This window comes from Antechinus flavipes, chromosome 4, assembly GCF_016432865.1.
Source record: "Antechinus flavipes isolate AdamAnt ecotype Samford, QLD, Australia chromosome 4, AdamAnt_v2, whole genome shotgun sequence".
Taxonomy (NCBI): domain Eukaryota; kingdom Metazoa; phylum Chordata; class Mammalia; order Dasyuromorphia; family Dasyuridae; genus Antechinus; species Antechinus flavipes.
The window spans coordinates 477,410,117-477,428,036 of NC_067401.1; the positions used below are offsets into that span (position 1 = coordinate 477,410,117).

A 17,920-nucleotide genomic window follows, 5' to 3' on the forward strand; every position below is an offset into this window, starting at 1 on the left:
AAAGATTGTTATTGTTCAGTTGTTTTCAGTCACGTCTGACTCTTCATGATCTCAGCGGGGTTTTTTTGGCAGAGATTTGTGGTTTACTATTTCCTTCATCTACATATGGAAAAACTGAGGCAAACAGACTTAAGTAACCTTCCCAAGATCTCACAACTAGGGTCTGGGGCTAGATTTGAACTCAAGAAGATGAATCTTCCTGTACCCACTGTGTCATCTAGCTGGCCTTGAAGTCTGAAGGGAGAAGCTGAAGTCAAAGGTGTGGAGGACAAGTGACTGTCTAAGGTTTCACAAATATGGGACATAACAGGGATTTGAATCCAGATCCCCTGCCTCCAAAGACAGTGTCTTTTACATGTACCATGTTGTTTCAAATGAAAACAATCCTGAAGTTTCCAACAGGGAACGGATTGTAGAAGCTTTAGAACAGAGGCCGGATGACTCCTCATCTGGCGTGTTACAGGAAGGCTACCTGACCAGGTAGAGGTTACCTGCATGCCTCTGGGGCCACATCTACTCGGAGACTGCGTGGCTGCTTCTGATTTCAAAGTCACAAGTCCAGATTCAAGGCCTGATCTTCCCAAGAAATATCGTGCCAAGGACATATTTCCATTTGGGGGATGACTTCAGCCTGGGCTCGGACCACCCACAGCCTGCCTCCCACCTCCCAGTGAGGGCTGCGCACTTCTCTCCATAATGGCCTGTCTCCACTCCCTGTCGAGAAATCTCTCCCTCCCTCCAACCTGGTGCTCAGGACCTCCTCCCCCATTCACTCCCAGAGGCGTACACACACACACACACACACACACACACACACACACACACACATCCCAAACACATCCTCCTGGAGAGGATGACACGCTGGTTCTCTTCCTGCCAAGCTGATTCCAATCAGGCGGAAGGCAGGGCTGGGGCTAGATTAGAGAGGAGCAGCACATCTTTAACTCATTAGATGGGGGGAGAACACTCGGAGGAGAGACTTCAAAGGACCTGGGCGACCGAGGCACTATCATTCGGCCACTGTCCGTGGGGGTCCGGGGTCTCATCAGAGCAGTAGTGATTTGGGCACCCATCACAGGCTTCCTTAAACCCCCAGGTCCTGGGGCTGGGATGTGTCATGGAGGCTGGGGATCACTACAACTCCAAGGGACAGAGGAGTCAGAGGAAGAGGGATTACTGAGATTGAGCTGAAAGAGTCCTGAGAACACAGAAGAGGGGGTGTCAGAGCTGGGAGGAGGCTTAGAACAGCGGATGTCATTGCTGGGAGGGGTCTGAGGCTAGGGGATGTAGGGGCTGGGAAGGAGCTTAGAACAGGAGGTGTCAGGGCTGGGTGGGATGAGGAAAATCCAAAATATTTCCTTTCTCTAAGCCCAAGTTTGTCTCAAACGTGGGTATTATGAGAATCACAAAAGCCATATTCAAAGGTTGTTATGAGGAAATGACACTGGTATCAAGCATCAAATCAATGTTTTTTGCTAATCCCCAGTGATTTCCCAGACCCTGCATCTGGCCAAGACAAAAAACCAGTCCCCAGGCCACCAATACAAGAAGTTTGGGGCTGTGCTCTTTGTACACCAGGAAAACAGCTCAAGTTTAAAAAGCCACAGAATAGGCTAAAAATGAGCAAAAATAACCAGAGAAGAGGCCTGGCCATAGAGAGCTACTGTGGCAACAGGAATGATCAAAACAAAACTCAGAAGAGGACAACAATGTATACACGCCTACATGCAAAACCTCTAAGGGGAATATGAATTGGTCTCAAACCCAAAAAACCTTCTTTAAAGAGTTCAAAAATGATTTTAAAAATCAATTAAGAGAGAAGAAAAATTTGGAAAAATAAATGATAGGTATGCAAGAGAGTCAACAACTTGAAAAAGGAAGGACAAAAATTGATTGAAGAAAACAATTCCTTAAAAAAATATATAATTGACCAAATTGGCAAAAAAAAAAAATCCACAGAAGAAAACAACTTCTCAAAAATAGAATTGTTCAACTGGAAAAAAGAGGAAAAAGGCAAACTGAAAAAAATAACTCCTTAAAAATTAGGATTGGGAACATGGAAGCTAGTGACTCCATGAGACATTAAGAATAAGTCAAACAAAATCAAAAGAATGAAAAAATAGAAAAAATGTAAAATACCTCATTGGAAAAACAACTAACTTGGAAAATAGGCCCAGGAGGAATAATTTAAGAATTACTTGACTATGACAGTACAGAAGAAAAAAAAAGAGTCTGGATAGTATCTTTCAAGAAATTATCACGGAAAAGGGCCCTGATATCCTAGAAGTAGAGGGTAAAACAGTCACTGAAAGAATCCACCAATTTCCTCCTGAAAGACATTCCAAAATGAAACTTTTAAAAAATATGATAGCCAATTCCAGAATTAGATCAAGGAGAAAATTCTCCAGTCAGACAGAAAGAAACAATTCACATATCTAGGAATTTCAACCAGGATTACTCAGGACTTAGCAGCTTCTACATTACAGAATTGGAGGGCTTGGAATATGATATTCCAGAAGTCAAAGGAGCTTGAATTACAACCAAAAATCAATTACCCAGCAAATCTTTCAGAGGATAAAATGATCTTCAATGAAGTAGGGGACTTTTTAAAACTTTCCTGTTGAAAAGAGCAGTGCTGAACAGAAAAGAAAAAAACACATCCACTTGTTACTCAATAAGAAACTGTTTACATCCCTGCAGGGGAAGATGATACTTATAACTCTGCAGAACTGTATTTTTATTAGGGCAGTTAGTTAGAAGGAATATACATAGATGGAGGGTATAAGTTGACTATACCCTTTTTATATTCATCACACGGATGTGATGAATATAAAAAATTAAGGGATGAAAAAAGAATAGTACTGTGATAAAAGTACATCACATGAAGAGGATCAAAAAACCCTATTGTAGTAGAAAGAAAGAAGAGAGAAGGATGAGCATTGTTTGAACCTTATTCTCATCAGATTTGGCTCAAAGAAGGAATGACATACACACTCAGATATAGAAATTTATTTTACTCTATGGAAGAGTAGTAGGGGAAGGTTAAAGAAAAGGGAAGAGGAAGGGCAGATTGAGGGAGGTGGTGGTGCAAAAGCAAAACTAGTAAGGTAGGACAGGGTAAAAGGAGAAAGGAAATTATAAGCGGGGAGAGGGGAAGAATAGGATAGAGGGAAATACACAGTTAGTAACCTTATCTTTGAATGTGAACTGTCCGATAAAATGGAAGCAGATAGAATGGATTAAAAACCAGGATCCTACAAAATGTTATTTATAAGAAACACATTTGAAACACACCAAACACACACACACACACACACACACACACACAGAATAAAGCTAAAACGCTGGAACAGAATATATTATCCTTCCAATGAAGTTTTTTAAAAAGTAGGGGTGGCAATCTCAGAAAAAGCAAAATTAGATCTAATTAAAATAGATGAGGAAAGAAACTGCATTTTGCTAAAATGTATGTAAAATCTATGATGCTAAAATGTATCATAGATAATGAAGTAATAGCAATACTAGACATATATGCACTGAGTAATATAGTATCCAGATTCTTTTTTTTTATTAAAGCTTTTCATTTGCACAGGTAATTTTTCAACATTGACCCTTGCAAAGCTTTCTGTTCCAAATTATTCCTTCCTTCCCCATCCCCTCCCCTAGATGGCAGGTAGTCCAATACATGTTAAATGTGTTATATATTATATCCAATATATGTATACATATTTATACAGTTATATTGTTGCAGAAGAAAAAATAGATCAAGAAGGAGAAAAAACTGAGAAAGAAACAAAATTCAAGTAGACAACAACACAAAGAGTGAGAATGTTGTCTTGTGGTCCACACTCAGCTCCCACGGTCCTCTCTCTGGATGCAGATAGCTTTCTTCATCACTGAACAATTGGAATTGGTTTGAATCATCTCATTGTTGAAGAGAGCCACGTCCATCAGAATTGATCATCGTATAATCTTGTTGTTGCCATGTACAATGATCTCCTGGTTCTGCTCACTTCACTCGGTATTATTTCATGTAAGTCTCTTCAGACCTCTCTGAAATCATCCTGTTGATCATTTCTTACAGAACAATAATATTCCATAACATTCGTATACCATAATTTATTCAGCCATTCTCCAATGGATGGGCATCCATTCAGTTTCCAGTTTCTAGCCACTATGAAAAGGGTTGCCATAAACATTTTTGCTTATGTGGGTCCCTTTCCCTCCTTTAAGATCTCTTTGGGATATAAGCCCAGTAGTAATACTGATGGATCAAAGGATATAGCATCCAGATTCTTATAGGAAAAGTTAAGTAAAATATAGGAAGAAATAACAAAACTACTAAGGGAGGGGGACCTGAACCTCCCCTTCTTGGAACTAGATAAATCTAACTACAAAATAAACAAAAAAGAAGTAAAGGAGGTGAATAACATTTTAGAAAAGTTAGATTGCTAGACTTCTGAAGAAAATTGAATAATGATAGAAAAGAATATATCTTTTCCTCAGTGTTACATAGCACCCCCACAGAAATTGACCATGTGTTAGGGCATAGAATCTCAAAATCAAATGCAAAAGACAAAAATATTAGATGCATCATTCTGAGATTATGATGCATTACAAATTACATGCATTGAAGGACCATAGAAAGATATATTAAAAATTAATTGCAAACTAAAAAATCTGGTCCTAAAGAATGTGTGGGTCAAACAACAAATTATAGAAAACAATAATTTCATCAAAGAGAGAAACAATAATGCAGCATACCAAAATTTACAGGATTCAGTCAAAGCAGTACTTAGGAAAAACCTTATATCTCTAAATATTTACAGAAATAAAATGGAGAAAGAACAGCTTGATGAATTTGGCATGCAATTAAAAAATCTGGAAAGAAAATAAATTTAAAATCTTCAATTAAATATTCAATTAGAAATTATTAGAATCAAAGGAGAGATTAATAAAATTGAAAGTAAGAAAACTATTGAACTACTAAATGAAAGTAAGAGCTGGTTTTATGAGAAACAATAAAATAGATCTTTGCTTAATTTGATTTTTTTAAAAAGAAGAAAACCAAACTACCAGTATCAAAAATGAAAAGGGTAAATTCACCACCAATGAAAAGGAAATTAAAACAATAATTAGGAGCTATTTTTCCCAACTGTATGCCAACAAATCTAACAATCTAAGAGAAATGGATGAATATTTAAAGCTCAAATTAACAGAAGGGGAAATAAAATACTTAACCCCATTTTAGAAAAATATATTGAACAAGCTATCAGTGACCTAAGAAAAAAATCTCCAGGGTCAGATGGATTTACAAGTAAATTCTATCAAATATTTAAAAACAATTAACTCCAATACAATATAATTTGTTTGGAAAAATAGGTGGAATGCTATCAAATTATTTTTATGACACAAATATGGTGCTGATACCTAAACCAGGAAAAGTCAAAAACAGAGAAAGGAAATTATAGAACAATTTCTCTAATGAATATAAATGCAAAAATTTTGAACAAAATACTAGCAAGGCAATTACAGCGATAAATTAAAAACAAAGCCCTGAAGAGATAAATTCTGTTTAAAATATATATATATATATATAATTTGAAAGTTTACCAGACAAGACAAATCTAGGAGCTATATGAATTACAAAATACCTTTCTTGCATATAAAGTCAAATCTAAACAATTAGAAAAATATCAGTTGCTCATGGGTAGATCTACTATAATGAAAATGACATTCTACCTAAATTAATTTACTTACTCAATGCCATAGTAATAAACTATCAAAATTATTTTTAGAGCTGGGAACAATGATAAAATTCATCTGGAAGAGCAAAAGGTTAAGAATATTGAGGGAATTAATTTAGAAATTGCAAAGGAAAGTGACCTGGCCATACTAGATCTGAAACCACAGTATAAAGTAAAAATAATCAAAACTATTTGGTACAGACTAAGAAACAAAGTTGTGGATCAGTGGAATAGATTAGGTACAACAAGAACCAGTGTAAATAGTAAATGATTATAGTGATCTATTGTTTGATGAATCCTATAGAATCCACTATTTGGCAAAAAATTTCTGAGAAAACCAGAAAATAATTTTGCAGAAACTAGGAATATATGGACCTCTCACACCCTATATCAAGATAAGGCACATGATTTAGACATAAAGGGTGATACCCAAAGCAATTTAGGAGAGTAAGGAATAGTTTGCCTGTAAGATCTATGGAGAAGGTATGAGCAAACAAGAGATAAAGAAAATTGTGGAATGCAAAATAGGTAATTTTGATTACATTAAATTAAAAAGAGTTTGCTCACAAAAAAGAATACATCCAAGATTAGAGGAAAAAGAAAAATCTGGGGAAAAAATTTTACAGCCAGGGTTTCTGATAAAGGTCTCATTTCTCAAATATATAGAGAACACAGTCAAATTTAAAAGAATATAAGCCATTCTCCAATTGATAAATAATCAAAGCATATGAAGGCAGTTTTCAATTGAAGAAATTAGAGCCATCTATAGTCATATAAAAATGCTCTATTTTACTATTGATTTGAGAAATGCAAATGAAAACAACTCTGAGGTACCACATCATACCTATCTGATTGGCTAATATGAGAAAAGAAAAATGATAAACATTGGAGAAGATGTGGGAAAATTAGAACATTAATGCATTGTTATTGGAGTTATGAATCAATCCAAGCATTCTGAAGAATAATTTGGTCCTATGCCCAAAGGTTAATCAGATTGTGCATACCCTTTGATCCAGTAGTGTCACTACTAGAGTGTCACTAAAAAAAGGAAAAGTACTCACATGTACAAAAATATTTATAGTAACTCTTTTTGTGGTGGGAAAGAATTGGAAATTAAGGGGATGCCCATCATCTGGGGAAAGACTGAACAAGTTGTGGTAAATGAATGTAAATAATGTATTTGAATTTATATGTTGATATAATATAGTAAATTTAATGTAAATAAATGAATGGATACTATTGTGCTATATGAAATGATGAAAGATTTCAGAAAAATCTGGAAAAACTTACATGAGCTGATCCTGAGTGGAACAAGGAGAACCAAGAGAACATTGTCTACACTAATAGAAACATTGGATGATGATCAACTATGATAGACTTAGCTGTTCTCTGCAATACAGTGATCCAAGACTATTCCCAAAGACTCAGGATGGAAAATGCCATCCACCTCCAGAGAAAAAACTGATGGGCTCTGAGTGCAGATCAAAGCAGACTATTTTCACTTTTTTTGTCTTTCTCGTGGTTTCCCCTTTTATTCTGTTTCCACTTTCAGAATATGACTAATGTAGAAATATTTAATATGATTGTACAGGTAGAATTTATATCAGATTGGTTGTTGTCTTGGGGAGAGTAGAGGGAGAGGGAGAAAGATTTATAAAAGTGAATGTTGAAAACTACCTTTACATGCAATAAAATATTAGTAACAGGAGGACATGTAACTAAAACATTTTTAAATATAGAGGTCATCTATTTCAACCCTCTCATTTTACAGAAGAGAGAACTCAGGCCTAGGGGAATTTGCCTAAGATTATAAAAGTGGCATAAATATGATTCAAACCCAGATTTTCTGACTGCAAAGACAACGTACTTTTCACTTTATCTTGCTGCCTCAAATAAAAACTAGAGCTATCAGAAATGAATGGATCATGTTTTGAAGGAAATTAGAAATCATAATAGAGTAAACTTCCAGATCTATAGATCCAGCCCTAGACTTTCCTATAAGATACAGACCCTCATCACCAACTGCCTTTTGATAATCACAGATTCATCCTCCATTAGCCATTTCAAACTTATAGTATCTAAAAGGGGACTCTTATCATTTTCCCCCAAACCAATTTTTTCCAGATTTTCTTATCACCAGAAGGTCACCACTATCTTCCTCTCAGTCCTTCACCCACCTTGTTTACTTCCATACTTCCAATCTCATGGCCCATTGGTTCTCTCTCTCTCTCTCTCTCTCTCTCTCTCTCTCTCTCTCCTTTAGTTTCCTCATATGCAACTCGGCAATAATGTAAATTGTAAATTTTTAATGTAAAATTGTACATCAGCAATAAGTATTTATCAAGCATTGACCATTTATCAGACATTTTGTGCAATAAGCATGTATCTGTTTGTTTATCTTATTTTTTCTGAGGCAATTGGGGTTAGCTGACTTGCCCAGGTTCACACAGCTAGAAAATATTAAGTGTCTGAGGCCGGATTTGAACTCCGGTCCTCCTGACTTCAGGACCAGAACATCCATGGTGTCATCCAGCTGTTCCCCTCGATAAGCACTTATTGAGGGGGCTAAAGTAGGTAAAACCTAAGTCCCTTCTAGTTCTGAATTCTGTGATCTCTTTCCACTAAACTGTATTTTCTATTGACGTGCCAATGCTTCAGGTATCATAGGAGGATGGTCATCTTATATCCTCTTAATTGCCCAAGGGATAACTTCATAACTGCCTGTAGTACTGGTGGCTTATAGGGCTTCTGACTATTCTCCACCTCCAGAGAGCAGGGATATTCTCTGCTTTTATATCTTTGCATCTGGCAGCATCAGAACTGTAATTATTCAGATATGTATAACCTGTTATGATTTCAAGGTATTTTATATCCATTAACTCACAGGACCCTCTTAACAATCCTGTAACTGGGAGCAAAAGAAAAGCATTATTATTTCTAGTTAACAAACTGAATGTAAATGGAGACATAAGAATTACATATCCTTCCCAAGGTCATATCGTGAGTGAATAACAGAATGAAACTTTGAACTCAAGCTTCTGACTCCACATGCAGAACTCTCGGCACAATAGCATTAGTTTGTTGGGCTAGTTGGATGGATAATTTATTCGAGTAGTTGTAAATAGTTAGCTGGTTGGATAAATGGTTAATTGGATGGATGGAATATTATTGGTCGGTAGGTTGGTTGGTGGATACATTGGCTGGTTGGTTCATGAATAGTTGATCTCTTATTTAGGGTGGCTACATTATTCAAATGCCAAATATGCACTTGACCAAAAGATCATTTTATGCAGAACTCTCACAGAGCAAGCACTCTCAAGGTGGTCAGAAAAAAAACACAAGGACACTTTCAAGGTCTCAAGAACTTTAGAATCCATTGTATGACATTGTGCTCTCATCAGAGAAGATGCTGTGCTCTATGAGCAAAATAGAATTGAATTAGCTCAGGGGACATGTGAGATGAGCAGTTAGAGAGTCCTCCCCAAATATTCTTAAGGGTTATTTGTATCCAACTTATGGCAGAGCACTCCGAGCTCATATGGGATCATCTCCCACAGTCAGGAAACATGTAACTCCATTCTATCATAGTGATGTCACTTTTCTCCTCTTTGAGAACAAAGGACAACAAAGAATCAAGATGGTTGGATGATTGCTTGGTTGGTTAGGTGGGTGATTTATTGGTTATATTTTCAGTCAGTTGGCCAGATGTTTGGCTGGATAGTGTTTTGGTTGTTCAGATGGATAGTTTTTTGGCTCGTCTCTTAATTAGTGGTCAGATGATTGATTGGCTGGTCAGTCGATTGGTTGGTTTAATGAATGAATGCATTCAGGGATGGATAGATAGATGAGTTGATGGATAAATATTTGCTTGTGTGGTTTTATGGTTGATTTGATAAAGACTAATTGGTTATATGGTTCGTTGGATGGATGGTTAGTTATTTGAATAGTTGTTTCATTAGCTGCATGGTTGATTGTATTAGAAGCAGAATGTAATGAAAATGATTGACCCAAGATCAAGAGAGACTTGGGTTTCAATTCCAGCTGTGGATAGGGAAGCTGTATCATGTCTCTGAGCCTATTTTCTCTCTTAAAATGGGATTGTTATGCTGTCCTATCAAAATTACCAGTCACTCATCCAATTAACCACACACAACAAGGTTATTATGCAAAGATCCCCAAACTTGGAGTCAGAATCTTCCTCCCTATAGGTCCCCTTACTAGCTGGACGTCCTCGCAGATCACATAACTTCTGTTTTGGTCTATAGTTGTACCATGAGTAATAGAATACTACTTCCCTTTCAAGATTATCGTAAGAGTCAAATAAAATGGCCTATGGAAGGGTTCGGCAAACTTTCAAGCACGATATATGATTTCTGTTACTATTATCGTTATCAGTGGTGACAGAATGAATGAGTTCTTTCCTATATCTCCCCTCTCTTTTTCCATCTGCAACATGAGGAGTGTCCGCCCATTCCCTCCCACTAACACTGGCAGCCAGGGACTATGGAACCTCCCGAGGTCTGACAGAGAGAGGGATGGGAAGGAGCTTTTGCTAACGATGGGCCACCCGAGCCAGGTAAAACAGCCCCTGGAAAGCTGAAGGTTTGTGTCTCCTTTTTCTAGTACGACGACAGCGCCTTCCCCATCCCGGGCCACCAGCGCCTACGACACCGCCAAGCCTCCCACCAGGTTTGCCAAACAGCTGGAACATCGGCCGCCACCGGCCCCGCCGGAACCCCCGGGACCCTCTGGAAGCTCAGCCGCAGTCGCTTCTCCATTGACTTCCTTCCTTCTCTTCACAACGGGCACCGTCCTCCTGCAAATGGTGGGGCCATCCTGACTTCCATCGACCCCAGGTGTAAGAGCTGGAGTAGAGACTGTGGTAAATGATGAATTGATTCTGAGGGTGTGGCTGTCCTCCCTGGCCCCTGGAAAGCTCCTGGGGATGTCCCCCAGTCTCCTGGGAGGATTCTGGCCCCCTGGGGAGGGCTCGACACATTTCTGGGAAACACTTTCTCATGATACTGACTTACATCTTCTTTTTTGTAGAAGGATCTTAATTTCCCCTAGTACTATGGGGCTTGTTTTGTAATATATTTGTCCATGTTTTAAAAAGAAGCATATTTATTCTATGATAAACTTATTTTTATGATGTATATGTTAATAATACACTTATTAAACTGTATTGCCGGCCACCTAGCTAACTGAATATTTCCTATCTGTGACTTTAGTGCCTTCCTCCCTAAGGGTCTGGAGCGAGCTTTAGATTGGGGGAGGGGAGTCACTGTTTGTATTTTGCCTCCCCCAGGAACTAGAGGCTTGCAGTGGCTCCCCATACTTTAGGAGAATTGGGATGACAGACTTTCGCATGACGCACGTTCTGGGAGGAAGAATATCTGTAATGGGAGCCTCTCAACTCCGACCCTGGACAGTAGCTGCCCCTCCTGGGGCCTCTAGTTTGGCGGAGTAGGTGAGGGTGCTTTGTCCCATTACTGGGAGGATTTTTGCTCATGCATATGCTGCTATTGTGAAAGCCCCCAGAAGTCACTGAATTCACCTGGAACCCTCGGGCACGTGATTTGACCAAAGCATATAGAGAGTAGTGTTCCTTCATGTGGCAGTGAGGCAATGAGCCGGTCACCAAGAAAGAGGGATGCCCAGAGTTGGAAGAAAGCTTTGAGATCAAGCCCAGTCCCATCATTTTTCAGTGATGGAAATTAAGGTTCAGAGAAAGGAAGTGATTTGTCCAGAGTCCCATAAGAAATGACTAGGAGAAGTGAGACTGGAGCACAGGTCAGGAGAAATAGATCTCTGAAGGAAGCCCTGGAAGGAGTGAAGATGAGTAATATTATCCCTATTTGGGGGAAACTGAGGCCCAGCAATATGAAGGAATTTATTTGAAGTCAAATAAAGGACTTTCACAGAATTTAGAAATGGAAAGAAACTTAGAAACCATAACGTCCAATTCCTTTATTCACAGATAGGAGACTAGACATGTGGAAGGACAGCGCCTTATACTCAGGTCTTACCATAGGTGAAGAATTATTCTGGGTTCTCATGCCTCTGGGGATGACTGGACAATTTGGTCTCACCGTTGAGGTTTCTATAATTTAGAAGAAACCTTAGAGATGGCAAGCAGTGGAGGTCAATAAAGGTAAAGAAGATTCCCACAGTCCCTTGCAGCCAGAGCTGGAACCCAGGACTTTGGATTCCCAGCTAAAACATTTCTACTCTCTCATGGTGGGGATTCGGATTGCTGTGCAATGGCTCTCCTCCATGGCTAAGGGCAGGGGGCAGAGGGCAGGGAGGGGCTCTGGGATCGGCAGAGGGACAGAATATGCCCTTTGCTTTTTCTGAACTCAGGTGGTAGAAAGGCCAGGAGTTAGGAGCTGGGGGCAGAGAGCACAGCCAGGCCTGTGGCACGCCATCTGGGTCAGAGTTGGCTCTGTGTGAGTGAGAATCATGGCTCAGTCCAGGACTAGGGTCAGGGTCAGGGAATGGCGAGTCTTGGGTCTCAATCTCTGTGGCAAGCTCAAATTTCCTACCAGGACTGGCCCATCGAGAACATACTCGGCCCCTGAGTTGGCCACTTGGCTAAGACCCACGGTCTTTCCTGAGTTGCCATGGTCCCTGTACTTCTGCTTGGGTACAAGTGAGTTCCTGCTTTGTGGAAGATCTGGTGATGGAGAAAATCCCCATGCAGCAAGTCGTCCAATAACAGAAATCACAAAGCATTCTCCGGGAGATCTCCAAAGACATTACATTATGTTGCAGTGGAAAGTGCTAAGGGGTTCAGGGCTCCAGAGGCTCCGCTCAGCTCTGAGAAATCGAGGAGACCAAGAGGAGGCTTCCTGGAGAAGGAGACATTAAAGGTAGTGTAAGAAAAGGAGTAATAGAAGTTGAAAGCCCGTTTCTGGACCCTGTCAGGGCCGCTTCCCCAGGCCTTCAGAGCAGGAAGAGATCTCTGGGACAACACAGAGATGCTGCCTCCATGTTTAGGCAAGAGGCCAAAAGTCAGGAATCAAAGAAGCCCAGGATCTCCTAGTCTGAGCTGGAAGGAACCTCAGTGCTATTACCCATGAACCACCATCCCTGCACCCGTCTCTCTGAGGGATAATTATTCAGCCTCTTCTCTAAGGAAAGGGGAGCTCCCTACCTCTCAAAGCAATCTGTTTCTTTTGGGACTGCTGGTGGTTGGACCCTAAGAATCTGTTTTCCTAGTCCTCATAATTCTTTGTAACAAGGCAGGATGCTGGAAGCAACTGAATTCAGAGCCAGAGGAACAACGTTTTGAACTGTAGGTCACCTTGGAATTGCTTAGTTCATTCCCTCCTCCCTCGCACCCATCCCTCCTACCCCCCAACTTTACAAAGGAAGGTCTCAGGGTCTAGAGCAGGCGAGTGATTGTTCAAAGTTGTAAAAAGCTGGAAAGGACCCCAGACACTCTCCGTCCAACCCTCTCATCTTAGAGAGACGGAAAAGGGGCCTAGAGCTGGGCAAGTAATCGGCTTAAGGTCATACAGCTTTTAGTCTCAAGGCCAGAATGTAAACCCAAGTTTTGAGAGATGGCAGACTGGGGATCTGGGGAGTGTCTGGGTCCTCTCCAGCTCTGGGTCTTGGGAAGTGATCCCCAGGCAGAAGATCTGGCCCCAAAGTGGCCAAGCATGGGACTGACTGTTCCCGGGACGGTGATGACACGCTGCTGTGGCTTCCTTCAGACCCACGCTCTCTGAGCTCGGGGCCAGATGCCGCTCTGATGAGCCGGGCTCCACCCTCCCGGGGCTGCTCTTCCAGAGGCTTCATTCCAGGGCCAGGGTCAGATGCATGGGAGAACGGCGCAGACCCTCCCCAGGCTCCCCTCGCCCCTCGTGGTCCCCACACCGGGAACGGAACGTGAAATCTCCGGCATCCTGGCCGGCTTCTTCTTGGCAAGGAAGGCACTTCCGACTTCTGAGAGAAAGGGGCTTAGCAAGCTTAGGAGGGGGGCTCCAGCGGCGTGTTGGACATCAAACAGAGCTTGCAAAACAGGATTTTGGTGAGATAAGTGTAAAGGAATTAGAAACACACGGGCCAGACTTCCCTCTGACATGCCCGCTGCCGCCTCTGGGGAAGCTGGCGTGGTGAGCGTGGCTTCGGTTCTGTAGGAAAGAAATGTTGGCAAAAACAGCCCCTTGACAGAGCTTGGCCCTAAGAATCCCCTGTGCCCAGGCCCTGGGTGGGGCCGTGTCCTGACTCACTTTTTCTGCTTTCCTTCCTCTTCACTTTGGAAACGACACTGAAGACAAGGTCATCCTTCCAGGCCTCTGTCGTCCAGATGAGGAAAGTGAATTGGAAGGTGAACTTTTTGAGAGCCAGGACTGTCCAATTTTTCTATTTATACTTCTAGTTTTTGCACAGTGCTATGTATACAGTAAGCACTTCACTAATGCTTCATTCATTCAAATGAGGCTACTCCAGGGTGCTGGTCCTCTGAGGGATCTTTTTGTCAGTCAACAGGTATTGTTGTGTCTCCTGGGTTTTGTGTCCTGTGCTCAGTATTTAGAATACAAACACACGATAAACTCCTTGTCCACAGTGGGCTAACTCTCTAAAGTCCCTCTAGCCTTTCTGAGCTGAGAGGGATCTCAGAAGCTGTCCAGTCCCATTTATTCCCCAATGAGAATTCTCTCTGCAGCTCTCTGCCAAGTGGTCCCGCAGCCCCTGTTTGAAGACTTGAAGCGACAGGGAACTCACTACTTGTCAAGACGGCCCACTACAGTTGAATGGCTCTAATGGTGAGGAAGATTTTCGTTAGAGCCAATCTAAATGTTTCCCTTTGTGGCTTCCCCGACTCCTTCTTGTTTTGCCCTTCGGCTCATGTTGAACGAGACTAATCCCCACAAGACCCTTTAGTATTCGAGGCTGAGGCTGTTGTCTTGTTTTCTAGTACCTTGATCTCCCCAGTTCCGTGAATTGATGCTTGTACAGCTTGGTCCTCGATCCTCTTACCACCTGGGCTGCCTGTTTCCGTACAGCCCCTTGACTTGGCCAACCTGAGTCCACTACATCCCCTCTCCTCCGCGACATGTTCCAGTTGGGAACCTGGCCTCCTTTCTGGCCGCCATGGGGCAAGGTCACCTTTTCCTGAAGCGTCCAGTGCCTCAGTGTGCCGGGCTTTGTCCAAAGCCCCAGTCACTGGAGGAAGCCTTTGGGATGCTCTCATCCATGTGGAGCTGTTCTCTGCCCGTGGCAATCAACACTTTGGGAACATCTTCAATGAAGCTCTTTTAGGTCCCTGGCCAATCCGTGGCCAAGAGAACTGGCTTTGAGACAAGAGCTTGAGAATAAATGGCAAGTTCTTGCAATCACAAACACATGTCCACACGAAATGTGATGTCAACATGTGTGATGGCTCCATGTGCAGATGTGACTCGTGACTCAGGTCCCTGTCCCATCCTCCTCTCACCGCCTCGATTATTCTAGAACTGATCGAATCAAACTGACAGCCCATCCCTGGACACTGGACATAATGAATGGATGGAGCCAGAACCTAGTTTTTTCCAAGACGAATGCCCGCCGGAGGCACCTCCTCCAGGCCTCCATCTTTGGAATTTCTGGTTGTCACAGAGCTATGGGATTTAGAGTTGGCAGCAGGGCTAGAACATAGGCCGTGGAGCATCAGAGCTAGGAAGGATCAGAGGGACAGAGAAAGTCAGAGCTGGGAGACATTTAGCATATGGAATATGAAATGTTCCAAGAGACTTTAGGGCTGATGTCATCTCAGTTACAAATGGGGAAGATGAGGCTCCAGTTGCTGACAGAAGTAGCTTTTTGGATAGTCTGGAGTCAGCGGTGTTGACGTGGGGTAAATGAACATTCCGAACATTAAGCAAGGAGATCTGGGTCTTACTCCTAACTGTCTCCCACTTGCCATGAGTTTATTGGGTAAAACCTGGTCCTTCTCTGGATCTTAATGCCAGATTTTGCAAAGGAGGAAGTCATCCCAAAGTCCTCTCTTGTGCTAAATCTGAGGATGCGACTTCATCTCTCTGGGTCTCAGTTCCTTTGCTTGTTAAAGAGGAATAACAACCCGCTCCTCCCAGGCTTCCCAAAGCACTAAATAAGGACTGACATGGAGAAAAGGTACAGTCAGTATTTTAAACCAAAGCTGGGAGGGGCTCTGCCTTTTTTTAGTTGATAGAAGATTGTGGTGTAGGGGGCGAGAGAAAGAGTAAGAGCTTCCAAACGTACTTCCCTCGGCCCCAAAGCCAAATCAGTCACGAGCCTTCCTAGAAAACACTGGCTGAGTTCTATTCAGTACAGATACTAGCATTTTCGGCAGGCTGGGTGGTCACCCATTCTAAGGAGAGGCCACAGGTATCTCTCTGGCCTTCTGAGCCTCCAGGAGGAGGCTGACTCGAGAGCTTCCCCAGAAATGTGCCTGACCTTTGTCCTCTTTCACTGGGATGCCGGGACCTCTGCTGACCCTCCCAGGCTATGGGCATCCCTTAGAAAGAGCACCTCTGGACTGTTTGTTGGGTTTGAAATGTTTCCAAAGCAAATGGGTGGGTTTTCACCCCCTGACACACACACACTCCTCTTTTGAAGTTTTGTGAAGAATTTCCTAAAGAATGTAATGAAAAGAAGAGAAAAAATGTTATTAATGTTATTTTGTCAAGATATTTTTGTAGCATAATATATTAATAATAAAAAATATTCTAAGTTCTCTCTGGTGGCTCTTGTCCCTTCTCTTGTTTGCCAGAAAATGTTTTGGGGGGAACCACAAAACTGTAGATTTAAAATTAGCAGGAGTTTACTAAATTGTTTGCTCTGTTGCTTCATGACTACATGATCTTGAGAAAGTTCTTGCCTTGCTCTGGGCCTTGGTTTCTCCATTTTAAAAAATGAGAGGTTTAGACTAACTCAGGTCAACTGGGAAGAAACTAACAAATGGTTACTGGGGGCACTGATGCCCAGGAGAAATAGGAAGATAATTGAGTATCTAGTTGCTCTTAATGAATTCAATTCACCTTCACCAGTTGACCCACATCCTAAAAGAACTGACAAGTGGAATTGCAAGCCACTCTCAGGGATATTTGAAAGCAATGGAGAACAAAAGAGACACTAAAGAACTGCAGAAAGACAGGCTGTTCGGATTTTCAAAAGAGAAGAGAATCAAGATTGCAAACTAAAGACCAGTGAACTTGACTTTTTCTGGGAAGAAAAAGTACACAATGAATTATTAAGGAGAGGGTAGATGAACATCTTGAAAAGAAAGCAGTCAGTGGTCACTGTTATCTTAGCTTCTTCAAGAGCAGGTCTTGCCAGACTTACATTGTTTCTTTGTTTGACAAGACTATAATAAAATGGTAGAGCAGATGTTATGTGGTAGATGGAGTCTCTCCCTCCTGTAAGATCTCTTTGGGACACAGGCCCAGTAGTAACACTGCTGTGTAATGGGCTGAAGTTCGAGTTGGTACACTGAGGTCCCAAGCACGTGAGGCTAAATAGCAATTGGACGATACTCTATGAATATATGCTTGGAGAAAGAATGGCCCCACCCACTCTGTGCAAGTTTTGATGTGTTGTATAGGAAATGACAGAGATGATTTTGGTGGGTGGAGAGAGAGAGAGAGACAGAGAGACTGCTGGTCGGGTTCCTGTCGGGACTGCTCTCACTTCCTATCGCCATCCCCCCTTCACCTCCACAAAGAATAAAGACCGAGGATTTTCCCTTAACCTGAATTCCTGACTCTGGCTGATTTTAAAATACACGGTCATCACACTGCTGGATCAAAGGATATGCACAGTTTGATAAATTTATAAGCATAGTATGGTTGGATCCATTCATATTCCACTAACAATGCATCAGTATCCCAGTTTTCCCACATCCCCTCCAACATTCGTCATTATCTTTTCCTTTCATCTTAGTCAGATTGGCATTTTCTGATCAGAAATTTGCATTTCTCTGATCAATAATGATTTAGAGCACCTTAGAAAGGCTTTTCTTTCCTGGGTCACTGACCTCCTTGGCAAATGAATCTGGGAAAGTCTATGAAAGGATTCCCTCTCAGAATCATGTTTTTATTTATTTTTTAAATAACTTTTTATTGCCAGAACCCATGCCAGGGTAATTTTTTACAACATTATCCCTTGCACTCGCTTTTGTTCCGATTTTCCCCCTCCCTCCCTCC

At 41.6% G+C, this 17,920-nt stretch overlaps 1 protein-coding gene across 1 annotated transcript in view; it reads left to right on the forward strand.

The window, feature by feature from the left end:
• The window catches only part of TRABD2B (TraB domain containing 2B), a 212,781-nt gene extending 196,327 nt beyond the window's left edge, over nt 1-16,454 (forward strand). The window contains exon 7 of the mRNA XM_051999752.1: nt 10,371-16,454. Within this exon, the coding sequence (XP_051855712.1) occupies nt 10,371-10,587 (217 nt within the window). The 3' untranslated portion in view covers nt 10,588-16,454. The remainder of the gene's footprint in view (nt 1-10,370) is intronic.
• Nucleotides 16,455-17,920: the final 1,466 nt, after the last annotated feature.